Source organism: Orycteropus afer, unplaced genomic scaffold (assembly GCF_000298275.1).
Source record: "Orycteropus afer afer isolate SDZICR_OR568_19922 unplaced genomic scaffold, OryAfe1.0 scaffold00233, whole genome shotgun sequence".
NCBI classification, from domain to species: Eukaryota; Metazoa; Chordata; class Mammalia; order Tubulidentata; family Orycteropodidae; genus Orycteropus; species Orycteropus afer.
In genome coordinates, this window is record NW_006921820.1 from 2,650,245 (window position 1) to 2,665,789 (window position 15,545).

The 15,545-nt window shown below is 45.1% G+C and overlaps 1 protein-coding gene across 1 annotated transcript in view; it reads right to left on the minus strand.

Moving 5' to 3' along the window:
- Positions 1-14,923, minus strand: part of COMMD4 (COMM domain containing 4) — a 31,934-nt gene extending 17,011 nt beyond the window's left edge. Inside the window, exon 1 of the mRNA XM_042782067.1 lies at positions 14,885-14,923. Coding sequence (XP_042638001.1) covers positions 14,885-14,923 — 39 coding nt within the window. The remainder of the gene's footprint in view (positions 1-14,884) is intronic.
- Positions 14,924-15,545: the final 622 nt, after the last annotated feature.

Genomic DNA, 15,545 nt, shown 5'->3' on the forward strand with positions numbered 1-15,545 from the left:
GTAAATTTTGGTCAATGACATGAGACAAAGTATATGTGAACTGCTGTATGAAAAGTGAATTTACTCTGTAAATCTTCACCCAAATCCTAATTAAAAAAAAGAAGAAGAAGAAGGCTTAAATAAACCTGCATTTTTTTAATATGATTACCAGGGACTAAGACTACCAGTATATAATAATTAACATTGTACTGTTAAACAGAGTTCACAAACATCAGCAATGTGCATAGGGGTCTCAGTCTATGATCTTGGGACTAGCTGTCTACCTTAGATACCATCCACTTCTGGCCACAAGGGCATTTTAAAATAATCTTTAGTTCTCCAGAGGGTGGACTAGTTCAAAGAGGTGGCTTAGCCTTTTTTTAGCTTTCTTAACCCCTTTCAGTTTGGCAGCACATAGATTGGTGAGGAGAACTAGGTGCAGTACCTTCTAATGAGGTTCTAAAGAGTCTTTTATATAGTCCATTTTTATCAAAAACCCTAAATCAGTAATTCTGAATTAACCTCAGCCTGAAGGAAATCAGTGATTGCCAGCAACTTCTACACAAGAGTTCTGGAAATCTTGATTCAGTCTACTGGTATCCACATTCAAAAGATCATAGTCCTTTTCATAAGTCATATATAGTCCATCTTTTTGCTGAAATATTTTGGTCAAGCATTTTCAGCAAGTTAGCAAAGAAAAAAGTTATCTGCAGGTGATAAAACTTAATATGGCCATGATTAATTGAAAATAATATACTTCTTAAAAGTGAAAGACCTGATAGCTATTAATTGCAAAAGTAATGCAAAGCCAAATCAAGTTAATTAAAAAAAAATTTAGGCAAAAATATCTCTAAGAATAATTATTAACCTTATTTTTAAAGAGCTTCAGATATAACATAGAATAATCTTGAGACATAATACCATATCAGGAAGGGAGTACGTCAGCGTTGTATCTTTTCACCATACTTATTCAGTCTGTATGCTGAGCAAATAATTCAAGAAGCTGGACTATATGAAGAAGAATGTGTCATCAGGATTAGAGGAAGACTTATTAACAACCTGTGATATGCAGATGACACAACCTTACTTGCTGAAAGTAAAGGTGACTTGAAGCACTTAGTGATGAAGAATAAAGACTACAGTCTGCAGTATGGATTACACCTCAACATAAAGAAAACAAAATTCCTCACAGTTGGACCAGTAAGCAGCATCACGATAAATGGAGAAAAGATTGAAGCTGCCAAAGATTTCATATTACTTGGTTTCACAATGAACACCGGTGGAAGCAACAGTCAAGAAATCAGACGATGTATTGCACCAGATAAATCTGCTGCAAAAGACTTCTTTAAAGTACTGAATGAAGAGCAAAGATATCTCTTTCAAGACAGAGGTGCGCCTAACCCAAGGCATGATATCTTCAATAGCCTCATATGCATGTGAAAACGGGACAATGAATAAGGAAGACCAGAAGAAGAGTTGATGCTTTTGACTTGTGGTGTTGGCGAAGAAGACAGAAAAGTACCATGGACTGCCTGAAGAACTAACAAATCTGTCTTGGAAGAAGTGCAGACAGAATGCTCCTTGGAAGCAAGAATGAACGGCCAGACTTTGTCTCACCTGCTTTGGTCATGTTGTTAGAAGGGATCATTTCCTGGAGAAGGATATCATGCTTGGTTAAGTGGAGGGTCAGTGAAAAAGGGGAAGGCCCTCAATAAGATGGATTGACACAGTGGCTGCAACGATGGGCTCAGGTATAGAAAGGATGGTGGGGCTGGCACAGGACCAGGCAGTGTTTCTTTCTGTTGTACCTGACAACAACAACTACAAGTTACCTAAACCAAAAAAAAAAAAAACTCACTGCCGTCTAGTGAGCTCTAACTCATATTGACCCCTCCTTGGGTTTCCAAGGCATTATCATTACGGAAGTAGATTGCCCCATCTTCCCTATATACCACAAAGCATATTACAAAGCATAATTACTGTTGAAATGAAGTTTGTTTCAATAGTCCATATTTTCATTCAAACCTTTACCATTTCCTACATTATTTCTCAATCTAACCTTAGATTTTATTGAGTATTTATTTTTACTTTTTTTGATAAAATATTGTTTTATTAATTCTTTTTTGAGACACTACCTTTTTATAAGTAAATATTATGCCATTATTTACTTACAATATTATGTACTCATTTTAAAATTATATGCTTGTGTTAGACTGGGTTCTCTAGAGAAACAAAAACCACTAAAGCTTGTATATATGTATATATATATAGAAATTTATCTTAGGAAAATGGCTCACACACTTACAGAAGCTGGCAAGTCCAAAGTTCCTGATCAAACATAAAGGTGGAGGCTTTTCCTGGCTCTTGCAACTGCAGGGGCTGAGGAGCTCAAGGCTGGCAGGCAGTACACCGGCTGTTGACTCCAACGAATGATGAATCCAAGATCTCCAGGCCGAATGGTGGACTGTTCATTCATGGAAAGTTGTAGGCAACACAACAGAATCCCAATACAGAAGAATGTCTCTCTTCCCAGGATGTCCTTGGATATACTGGAAGCAGGCCACACACCTAGGGAAACTCCCTTTCAACAGATTGGCCACTCAGAACATAGCCTTCTGATCCCATCATGGGAATAATCACACCACAACAGCTCAAACCACACAGAATTGTGGTCCAGCCAAGTTGACACACAGCTCCAACTATCACAAGGCTGGTGCATTTTAACAAATATATATACCTGTGCAAACACCAAAACAATCAAGATATAGAAATACTTCCATAATCAAAGAAATTTCTGTTATGTTCCTTCCCAGTCTATACCCTTCTCCCACTGCCAGTCCAGATAATCCCACTTCTTTTTGTAACTATTGATTAAAGTATATTTTTCTAGAGTTCATATAAAACCAAATCATAGAGTATATTCTCATTTGTGTCTGGTTTCTTTACCAGCATAATGGCTTTTTTTTTTTTTAAATCCATCCTTGTTATTATGTACATCAGTCATTCTTTTCTTTTCACTGCAAAATAGTATTCCACTGTTGTCTCCTTCACTGTTTATCCATTCACTAGTTCATGGATGTTTGGCTGGTTCACAGTTTTTGGCAAGGATTAATAAAAATTCTATGAACATTCATGTTGACGTCTTTGTGTGAATATACATTTCATTGGTTTTGGGTAAATAACCTAAGAGCAAATTGCTGAATTTTATGGATTCATTTAACTTTTATGGAAACTTTTTTTTTTTTTTTTACAATGTCTCCCTTCTACCCTACCGTTTGATTTCAGGTGTGTGTCATTGTGATTTTGGTCTTTTGTCTTTTAGAACTCCTCTACAATAGAGAAAGCTTGTTTATAGTTCTTTTATAAAGGGGACCCACTAATTGCTTATAACTATAGTTAAAAAACTATAACTAACTAACTCATTGCCGTGGAGTCCACTCGACTCATAGCTACGCCTCCTTGAGTTTCTGAGGCAGTGTCTCTAAATTGCCCAGTCTTCCTTCTGAGAAGTGGCTGGTGGGTTTGAACCATCAGCCTTCTCGTTAGCTACAATAAGACAGCATTTTTCTTACCTTTTTTTTTTTTTTTTGTCTTACAAGATCTTCTCCTAGTTAGGAGGGGCCCTTCAAAAGATTTCCTGGAGCTTCACAGCCTCAGAGGCTGGGGGCCAGAGAGGCCAGATCCTGTCCTGCCTTTGGTCTTTTTTGGCTCATAGTCAATTTATATAAAAATTTCTGAAATTCTGTGCTAAAAGTCCAAATCATAAGACAGACACAAGAAGCAGTTTTCCAGGATGAGAAAAGAACTGAGATTTAAGGTGGCCTCATGAAAAACCAACCATAGCCTCCTGAGGCAAGACAGAAATAGACACAGTGCCCTTTCTGATCAGAGTCAAGCTCTGAGAGCAAAACAAGACAGAAAAACCACATAAACTATCCATCTGTGAAGCCACCTCAAAAAACAAGCTTATATACAATGTTACATAAGACAAACATACGAGGAAGCAGTTTCTTAAAATACATATGGCAATTCTTGGATAAGATTGACTCAATTAAACAGAAAAACAGGTCCTAGCTAAACATATTAACTTGCCAGAGTCTCAGATGAAGGGAGATCAGATCCTCTGACAAAGATTGAGCATCAAACATAAGTTCCCCAAAGGAAAGAAAAGACAACACAAATGGGAATTTATTTTCCTAAAATGGAAGGAAAAGGAGCAGATGGAAACTTCTTTTCTCAAAATGATTACTGAAATTCCAAATTACCTCAAATACGTTCAGCTTATAAAGCTTTGTACATGAGATCCAAACCAGCATCCCAGTTGGGGGAAATCCAGGGTCATTTATTAAGGATGTTAAGGATAAGTTGAAATTTTGGTCTCCAAGTCAAATAAAATTCCTAGTAGGGAGTCTGCCATGAGGCTTGGTCAGTGTTCTGTTTCACAGCATGCCTTTGTTGCAAGGAGCTCTGGTGACATAGTAGGTAAGGCATTTGGCTGCTAAGCAGGTCATTGGTTCAAACCCACCAGCTGCTCTGCAGGTGGAAGATGAGGCAATCTACTTCTGTAAAGATTTACAGCCTTGGAAACCCAATGGAGGTTACTATGAGTCAGAATTGTTCAATAGCACTGGGTTTGGGTTTTTTTTTGTTATTGTTGTTGTTGCCTTCATTGCACGAGAGTTTTCTTGTGGCTGGTGGATGGCCTAGTGCTCTGGCCCATCTCATGTCCCAGCTTATCCTTCCATGGATGTCTTTCTTCTTTTTTTGGGGTGGGGGTGTGTTTTGTATTGACTATTTTATTTATCCTCTGCTCAGCCTTGTCCAGTTGAAGTGCAAAGCAAGGCTCCTATGTCTTCCATTGTCTCTGAGCATTTAGGCCCTTCTTGCCTTATTTCCATTGGAAGGCGCTCTGGTGGTGTAGTGGTTAAGGCATTTGGCTGCTAACCAAAAGACCAGTGGTTTGAACCCACCAGCTGCTCAAGACAGATGAGGCAGTCTGCTTCCGTAAAGATTTGCAATCTTGGAAATCCTGTGGGAGTCACTATGAATCAAAATTTACTCAGTGATGGTGAATTTGGCTTTTGGCTTTGCTTCCATTGTGGCCAACCTATGAACATGCAGGGTTAAACATACAGAGGAGGTGCTGTTACATAAAGGTGTCAGTTTAATGGAGTACAGTGGATGGTCTTGGGCTGGGGTGTGCAAGTGTTAAGAAAAGTATTCTGTGATTGCAGGGCAGGGTGAAGCAAGGTATGTTAGCGTGCGCTTGATGAGACAGCTTGCCTGCAGGGTGAGGTTTGCATGAGATAGTGGTGAGGTCTCCATCACTAGATGCCCAGCTGGGTGTGGTGATGGTGTCTCCTGCCTTCTCCATCTCTGTGAGGGCCCAAGGCCTTCCCTGTCAGCACCTTGTTCCTCTTCACAGATAGGGGTCTGGAGTTGTGTACGGGGTGTGTGTTCTGAAGAATAATTGCTGTGATAGTTGGAGCTGTGTGTTAACTTGGCTGGACCACAATTCTGTGTGGTTTAAGCTGTTTGATGTGGGTTGTTCCAATGATGGGATCAGATGTGTATGTTTTGAGCAGCCAGTTCGTTGAAAGGGAGTTTCCCTAGGGGTGTGGCCTGCTTCCAGTCTATTTATGGACATCCTGGGAAAAGAGGCACTCTTCTGTGGATCAGGATTCTGTTGTGCTGCCTACAACTGTCAGTGAACAAACAATCCACCATTTGCCCTGGCACTTTGAACTTGGACTTAAAGCCTCCAAACTGTAAGAGAATAAATTCCTGCTTGTTAAGGCCATCCCATTTGTGGTATATTCCTGTCAGAGTGGCACTAGGTAACCAGAACAGAATATGGTACCAAGAGAGTGGGGTGCTGCTCTGATAGATGCCTAAAACATGGAAACAGGAGTGGAATGCGTCCTTGACTTGAGACCCTGGCAGAGAGACCCCGGCATACGGCACGACAGATGGCAGGAGCAGAGCCGAGAGAACTGGCATGAAACAGCGACAGCCTTACCAGCCCACGGAGGAGAAAGCTTGATGCCTTTGGTCAGGCGGCTTCCTGGCGGAGTGGGTTGCCTTGGGGGAGTAATTGGTGAAGACACCGGTATAAAATGGAATAGCAGGTTAGCTGGCCCACAGAGCAAGAAAGCTGGGTGTTTTTAGAGCAGGAAGATTTCCTGAGGAGTGGGTTGCCCTGGGCATTGATCGGCAGAGGAAGGGGAAGCAGAGCTGCCTCAGCCTGAAAGGGTAGGACCATGACCTTTTAGGGTGGAACCACCACAGCCCCCTAGGTTTCAAAGAGCCAGGCCTCCACCAACTTGGTTCTGGAGTGTGGGGCTGCTTGTCCATGTGAGCCAGTGGGATGGAGTCATAGCCACTACCCAAGAGTGAGGGGCGGGGCTGCCATGCCCAAGAGGGAGAGGAATGGGGCCCACCAGGCCAAGGGGGTGAGGTCGCCACTTAGAGGAACTAGAGGACTGGAGCCACCCAGTGAGAGAGATCTGTACAGATGCCACCCAATGAAGATCTGCACAGGTGCCAAGTTGACAAGGGGTGGAATTGTGGTAGTTCAGTTTGTGTGTCAACTTGGCTGGGCCTTGTTGAGTGGCTGGGCAGCTGGTGGTAGTTATTCCCCATGATGAGACTGGCAATCAATTCCATGGTGGGATCTACCACAAGCAGCTGAGTAGCTGCCTTTGAGATGTGGTCTGCTTCCTGTATATAAGGAGAAGCCTTGGGAATGGTCTCTAGCTTATGGCACACTTGGATCCTGCGTGTAGCTGTGTCATTGTTCAGTAGCCTGCCATGCTCTGCCGACCTTGGGACTTACAATGGACTCCCACTTACCAAGGCTGATTTGGCTACTGCCACTGCTGAGTGCCCAATCTGCCAGCAGCAGAGACCAACACTGGGTCCACGATATGGAACCATTCTTCGGGATGATCAGCCAGCAACCTGACAACATTGGACCACTTCCATCATGGAAAGGACAGCATTTTGCTCTTACTGGAATAGATACTTATTCTGGATATGGATTCATCTTCTCTGCATGCAATGCTTCTGCCAAAACTACCATCAGTGGTACAGAATGCCTTATCCACTGTCATGGTATCCCACACAGCATTGCTTCAGATCCAGGGACTCACTTCACAGCACATGAAGTGTGGCAATGGGCCTATGCTCATGGAATTCACTGGTCTTACCATGTTCCCCATCATCCTGAAGCAGCTGGCTTGATAGAACGATGGAATGGCCTACTGAAAACATAATTATGGTGCCAGCTAGGTGGCAGTACCTTGAAGGGTTGAGGCAATGTTCTCCAGGAGGCTGTATATGCTCTAAACCAGCATCCAATATACGGTTCTGTTTCTCCAATAGCCAGGATTCGTGGGTCCAGGAACCAAGGGGTGGAAATGGGAGTGGTGCCACTCACTATTACCCTCCGACTTGGAGAGTCAGAGAGCTCTTTGTAACTTACTGGTTTCTTCCACAACTAGTGAGAGCCCATGCCATAAAAAGCCAGGTCAAATCTTCAGGTGATCATGGATATGAAGCTTGGGAACAAGCAGGCTGGCGGCATCCAGATGCTCCTGCATTCAGATGTCATTCCCATGATAGCAGGTGAGCAGGACTGCTGGGTCAGGATGACTGAAAGCTGGTGAGTAGGCTGGGGAGGAAGCAGGGAATGCTGCGCCCTTGACACTGTTTCTACCTGAACCCATTTCAGGCCTCTGAGCATCTAGTGGCACATGAGATGAGTCAGCTTTGTTGAAGTTCTAGAACCATTAGGGAGAGTAGGCAGTTGAAAAAACACAGATGATTTTAATTACCTTCTAGTTTGGCTTTAATTTTTTGATAGTTTAAAAATTTTGATATATTTTCAAACTTATTGGAAAACTATGAGAATAATATAAGGAACTCTTACATATCCTTTACTCATTCATTAATTTACTTTTTGCCCCCCATGCTATCATTCTGTCAATATACATATCTATATAAGTGTGTGTATGTGTACACATATATATATTTTTTTATCATAATTATATATGTAACAAACAATAGTCTTTTCAACAGTCTTCACATGTGCAGTTCAGTGACAACCACATTTATCATGTTCAGCCATCACCCTTATTCATTCCCCAGTTTTTTCCATCACCCTTAACAGAAAATCATTGTCCCCAAAATATTGTGTTCTCCTTCTTCCTCCCTCTGTCACCCTGTTGTTGTTGTTGTTATGTGCCACTGAGTCAGACCCAACTCATAGCGACCCCTCCTTGGGTTTCTGAAGCAGTATCACTATGGAAGTAGATACCTTCTGAGGAGTGGCTGGTGGATTTGAACTGCCAGGCTTCTGGTTAGTAGTCACCCTGGTCACCACTAATAAACTTCAGTCTCTACACACTTGCCTATTCTGGCTATTTTATGTAAGTGTTATCCTGCACTATTTGTCTTTTTTGTCACTGGCCTCTTCAGCATGATGTTTTCAAGTTTCATCCATGTTGTAGTCTGTCATCAGGACTTCATTTCTTTTTTTTCACTGAGTAATCAGCCAATGAAAACCCATGAACACACTGGTCTGATCTGTAGCTGTTCATAGGGATGCCGTAGGACCAGGTGTTTTGTTCCGTTGTGCATGGGGTCTCCATAAGTTGGGCCAACTCCACAGCAGCGAACAACAAAAACAAACCATATCCATTTTGTTGCTGAACCATTTGAGATGAAGTTGAAGACATCATGCCAGTTTACTCCTAAATATGTCAGCATGTATTTCCTAAGACAAGCTTATTCTCTTACAACTATCAAAATTAGGAAACTTAATATTGGTAAGTTAAGGCCATATTCAAATTTCATCAATTGTCCCAATATTGTTCTTTATAATAATTTTAGAAATTCTTTCCCTTGACAAAGATTCACGCATTACAATTAGTCATTGGGTCTCTTATCTGGAATAGTTTTGCAGCTTTTCACTGTGTTTCTTGATCTTGACATTTTTGAAGAGGACAGGTCAGTTATTTTTAAGATTGTCCCTCAGTATGGACTTGCCTGATGTTTCCTCATGGTTAGATTCAGGTTATGTGTTTTGGCAGGAACACCACAGAAGCAATTTTTTTCCTTGTCAGGGCTTTGTATCAGGAAGCACATGATGTCAGTTTCAATATTTGTGATTTGTGATGTTAACTTTGATTACTTCCTTAAGGAGTTGCCTGCCAGGTTTCTCCAGTAAAGGTTACTGTTTTTTTTTTTTTTTTTTTAAGGATATTTTATTTTGTACTTTTATTGTGGTGAAAACATACACAACAAGACATTTGCCAACATAATCATGTATATCTTTCTGTTGGTGGTGAGTGCCCTAGGGGCTTTTGAGATGCTTGGAACAATGTCCATATTTTTTGTGTAGCTTAAAAACTCTGAGATTCCTTTGTATCACCATACAAAACCTGGTTTCTACTGAACCTAATTCATTCTGCAGGCTAGAGACCTAGTCTCTTATTTTAAACATATTAGTCTCTTTAACTGGAAAGTACCCAAAAGTGGCCACTGATTTTCCAAACTATCTTTAGTGAGTTTATGGCAATCAAATAAGAACACATCTTAAAGGACCAACCTATTTCTTCATGTAAAGGGCAGGAGTCCCTGAGGGTGATTCCAAGTTGTCCCTAAATCTAGCATTTCCCATTCTTCTAAAAGAGTAAAAATCCAACTTGCAAGAACAAAAATGAAAACAATCCTCGATAAAGACTTGAAGAGAACAGAGCTCAGATTCAAGAAAGTATTTACTTTGAAATGACTCCCAAGAGGTTGTGCGGTGGGGAGCCCAAACAGCCCAAGTCCTCAATATCTTGGGGTTGTTGGAGGAAATATATCTTTAAAATCCCACTTTTGACACCAAATAGGCCAATGAGCAAAATCTCACATTCTGTAAAGGATAAAGCAAAGAGTTTTAATGAGGAAGAGTAGTTCAACTAGACAGAACAAAATGAAAGCACAATGTACTGCACAATGCTGGAGCAAGTGGGCAGCTTTTATACATGGAAATCTGTAGAATCTATGTGACTGGGGTCACAGGATCAAGATTACAATCTCATAAACAACATGGTCAGTGTGACCACAGATATTTCAAAAATAACTGGTTTTTCACATATTTTTATACATCAGCTTGTCTGTTTTCCGTTATCGATTTCTTAAGGGCTGTCTGCATCAGTACCTTTATAACCCTATTCTTATCGTAGTGTCACAGGCTTCTGGGTGCATTCTTTCTGAGAATGACTACATTTTTTGTTATCTCCCTCCTTTGTTTCCTCTTGAATGATTTGGGTTAACCCCTTTTTGAGCCATGCTCCAAATGCCTCTTAACTTTTAGTGCCTGCTAACACAGAGCATTCCTTTACACCATACAAATTTATGCTTCCTTGACTTCTCTTTTGAACTGGTTGTAACATCTGCCTGGCTTCCTCATTAATAATAAATCAAATCTTTAACATGTATTCATTTTTTATGTATATGAGAGGCATAATTTTGAAATAATTATCTTTCAACACCACACACAGCCTATCTTGGGGGGAGGATTTAACCAGAGGCTCTATAGAACAGATTCCAGCCTGGACAGGAAAGGGAGGGGTGGCATTGGATGTCAGGCCCCTGACAGAGCAGAAGCTTCTGTGGTGATAAAGGGCAGGCCTTGGGGTTGTGGCTAGGCATCCCACCTGGGACACTATTATTCTCAGGGAGAAGGGACAGGCAGTGTGTGAAGCCGACTTGGATGGGAGAGTAAGGGCAGGAGCCAGGACAAGAGTGTGAGGAGGCAGCAGGCATTCCTATCTAACTAAACTTGAACACACCTGCCCTTGCTCCAGACAGGGGCTTCCAGAACAATTCTGACCCAGTCAACCCTGCCTGAGGTGTGAGATTATCCCAGTTATCAGGAAGTAGACAGAACTGTAACCCAAGACCCTTCCTAGACCTGAGGGAGAAGGGAAAGCCTTGGCTGGGTCCCTGAACTAGAGACAGAAGACTCTAGAAGGTGGTTGGAGGTTATAGGGTTGGAATAGGGCATGGAATGTGAGCACTTCCAGCCCAGGAAGCCTTCCCCCCACCTCACAGCCCCCTGTTTCTCTGTGGGTGCATGCCCTGACTAACCTGTGGACTTTGCTCTGGCTGTTCTCCCTGCCTGGAACATCCTTGTCCTTGGCAACCCAATGAAGCAGGAAAGGCTTGGTCTTCTCACTCTACTTGTCTAGTCACTCCTCAAGGCCAGCATGTCACCATCTCAGTGAACATGCAGGACATGGCAGAAGGGGAGGAGCCAGGACAGAGGCCTCAAATGGAGACTTCAGCAAAGAACATGCAGGAGCCCAAGCTCTCCCCATTCTCTTCTCCCTGGGCCTCCTGTGAACTCCCATTTTTGTCCTCATCCAGCCAGCCTGAGCCTTCAAACATTCACTGCAACCTCTTTCTGATGAGCAAAGCATCAATGCCCCTATTTAACAGACAAAGAGATGAAGGCCTGGAGCTAGCAGAAACTTGCCAATGATCACATGGAGGATGGTTGTGATGGTGGTCTAAACCCATATCCCACCCCCTCCACCAGAGTCTGGGTTGAGGAGTTGGGGGCCAGGAAGAGAATCTCAAGAAGAGGTAGGCCCAGCTTTGCCCATCCCTCCACTGAAAGGCCTTGCCTCTGGAAGGTACATAGGCAAAGCTGAACATCCTCTGGCCCCACTGCCGTGTATCTAGGCAAATGTCTGCCAGCTCAGCCCAGGGGTGACTTGTCTCTTTCCTTCTTCTCTTTTTGGGGCCCTCTTCCATCGTGCTCTCCAGGACATCTCTCTGGGTCTCCTCATACTCTCTCCCTAACACTGGACCAGGGGCAAGGATGACCCCCAGTACAGACTCCCTCCTCCTGCCCCAGGGAGCCAAGCAGAGTGAAGCCATGACAGCAAGGAAGCCACTGTCCTTAATGAACAATGAAAGCATCTACTTAACCTCTTCCTTCCAGCACCATATGCTTTCCTCTATGCTCAGCTGTGTAGAGAGTAGGGTGCTGAGGAGGTGTTTCAGTCCTGTTAAGAGGGATCTCTTCTACTTCCCCACATCCCCACAAGGCCATGGTCATAATTCTAACTCTGAACAGTCATAGTATAATCAGGGCTAGCTTGTTGTCCTGTCTGAGCTGTGAACTCAGAGAAGGTCAGGATTGCCACAGGCTGGAGGGTCAGGGAAGATCCCTGCTGAGGGCTTAGAGCTTGTCTGTGTGTGAGGAAAGACATGTTACCCAGCCCTCAGTGCCAGACCCCAACCCGTCCTGGAGGCTGTGGATCTTTTAAGCATTTCTCTGTTGAATTCTTCTTGATCTGAGGCCAAAATTACCACCCAGTTTTTTTAAGGCATTGGAATGGGTATCTGATGAGAGGCCAATGCAAGAGAAGAGCAGTGTGAAAGCCCAGATCTGGCCCCGGCCTGAATTCAAATTCCAGACTGGCCCTACCCTGAGCACCAACCCTGTAATAGACTGAGTCCTGACCCTAGTCATATTCTGACCTGGACTGTGGTTTCACCCTGAGCCCTGATCTTGAGCACAAACTAAACCTTGGCCCTGCCCGTAGGATCTCCAATTCTTGATTGTGTTTTCTCTGTAAAATTATTCTTGATCAAGAGGGGTTTAGGTGGGTAGAGTGAGCATGTGCTTGGCTCCCTGCACTGCCTCCCTACTACTACTAGAGCCTGATTCCAGAGCCCTCTGCCGTGTGATATGGGGTGATCCTTATCCTTTATGCCCCAGGTAGCTCTGGGAGGCCAGCCTCAGCACTGAGGGAACCCATGATCTAAGGCCAGAGCCCTGCCCCCAACTTTGGCTCCAGCCCAGCCTGGCCTGGAGGGGTCCTGGGGGGAGCCGGAGATGAGGACCCAGTGTCCTAGGGTGTGGATGGAGGCATCAGAAACCAGATCTCCTTTGCCCTGAGGGTGCCTGTGAGAGGGGTTGGCCCTGCCAAGCTGGGTGGGGGTGGGGCAGAGGCGCAGCTGGTGCTCTCATCCCCTCCTCCTGGGAATCAACACTTCTGGAGAAGAGGCTTCTTGGCAGCAACAGGTCCAGCAGGTAAGACCTGGCCACCCTGGGAGCATAGGCAAGGGAGGCAGAATGGAGGCAGCAGAGTGGGGAGGCTGGCCTAGGAGTCAGAGCACAAGCCCCCTGTCAGGGTGATTGTGGAAGAGCCTGTGGGAGAATGGGGGCAGTGGAGTTAGGGCAAGAGATAGATGTAGCTGAAGAAGCCAAAGCCTCCTCTTCCTGTCCTTGGGAGAGCATCCCTTTTTCACTCTACCTGGCCAGGCCTTGATTTTCACCCAGCAGGGGCTAGGGGAAGACCTAAATGGTGGGTCACACAGAGGCAGCCTCTGGGTCTGCAGGTTTACAGAGAAGATGGAGTCAGAGGTCTTCCCACTGGCTGGGCTGGGAGGTTTCCATAACCCTGGAATATGTGTGTTGGGGGGGGTAGAGGGTTGGGGAGGATTTTGTTTTTCTTAGAAAACTTCTTCAGCTATGAAGGGGAGCATATTAGAGGAGTGGGGAGGGAGGCGGTGGATCCAAGTGGAAGGAGCCAAGTAGTGTGAAAGGGCTGGTGCAGGGAAGGCAGGTGGCTTGGCTGAGGTCAATGTCCTGCTGTGAAGGGTCCAGGGGTTATCTCCTCGGTAGTGAGGGCTCTGGGGCCTGTGACATGGAGCAAGTCTCTGACCCTCATGAAGCATCACATAGAGGCCAGGAGCCTTGGTGGGAGAAGCGCTGGATGAGCTGGCAACTTCTGCTGGCCCCTGGAGGTGAAAGAGTGAAGCTGGATGTGAGCCCCTGAACCTGGCTCCTCAGATGACAGTTCCAATGAAGGCACTGAGCAGCTCTAAGAAGAAGAGGAGAGAGAAATGGGAAGGGACTGCTGCTGCCAGCAGTACCAAGAACCAAGAGGAGGCTCTGGGTCAGGGTATCTGGGAAGGACCCTTCTACCAAAAGCCCACCTAATGCCATGCTCGGCAGCACCAGCCACATCCCTGACCAGACTCTGACAAGGGCACAGTGTATGTGTGTGGGGAGAGGGCTGCTCTCTCTGATCTGCCTTCCTCTAAACCCCTCCTCCCAGCCTGAAGAACCAAACCGGGGCAGGAGTTGGGGCTGGGGGTAGAGTGTGGTTAATATCAACCTCTCCTCCAACCAAGCCCCATCCCATCTGGGCCCAAATAGAACTTCCTGCCATAGCTAGCACCCCTACCATCATCACAACCATGTCATCATGGCCACCCCCACCATCACTGTACCCCATCGCCACTAACAACCACATTCTTACCATCACCATCACTCACACTCCCACCTCCACCATCACTATCACTAACACCTACACTCCCACCATCACCATCACTCACACTCTCACCGCCACCATCATTAGGCTCAACAGCAGCATTGAGACCTCTATCACTTCTGTGAGGCCTTTTAACTCTTCCTCAATATGTTTTCAGGCCCTCCAGAGCTGTGGAACTGGCACATATTGTCCCCATTCACAATGTCTGGAATCCCAAGAGAAGAAAGGCTTTGCTGGAGGCCGCTTGGCAAATCAGGGTAGCTGGGGTTTGCACTTGAGCTGCAGAGGCAGAAATGTGCAGAGAGAGTGGGTAGAGGCAGTTCAGGGTGTAGCTGAAGGCTGTTAGCTAACCACCACTCACAAGCAGATGACGAGTTCTTTCTTGAAGGGGGATCTGAGTGAGGGCATCTTCGTGTCTGCCACCTGATTCTGCCTTGGAAGCCTGAGCAGGAACTATGGGCAAGCAGTGGTTTCCGGTTGCTGGGAGTCTTCTGGTTGGTAAGGAAGGTGACGTGGAGCAGGCTGCACTGGGGACCATATCCCAGAGTCCACCAGCTCACCTTGTGGGGGTGGGGCTCCTCCTTCTCAGTGAACTCCATGTCTTCCACATCAGGGCTTACCTCCCTTGTCTTTGTGTGAGTCAGCTTCAGCCAACCTGGGCAGAGCCAGGATCCCTTTCTTGGTTGCCCAAGCTTGAGACTTCAGAAGGGCAGTCACTGGCCTACTTCAGGGTCACCCACTAGGCATAGCCTGGCATACAGCAAGAGCCCTATGGGGCTCAGTGCCCACTGCAGATGGGTATGATAGTAACCCCCCTGAGATGGTCTCTCTCTCTCTCTCACACACACACACACACACACACCCCTCCTGGTTCTGCCCTCAGGAAGCATTTTGTGTTCTGGGATGTGCTAAGGTAATAGTTTATTCCATGGTGGAGAATTCAACTGCATTTCCTAGCTCCCTCAGGATGGGTCATCTGACTAGACAAGTCCAGGACTCCATATCTGGAGATACCATTCTCCTTGTGAGCTCTCCAGGCTGAGGATAGTGCCTGTGGGAAGGGAATCTACCCTGCAGTGGGATGGGAGGAGAAGAGAGGGATCCCTAAGGTAGGACCCTTTGTTCTCCCAGGACCCCTTCCTGGGAGGTAGGGAAGGGCTGCCCTCCTTTTTAGTGGGCTAGGAGTAGAGAGTACAGGTGACTTGCTGGAAGTAGTTCAGT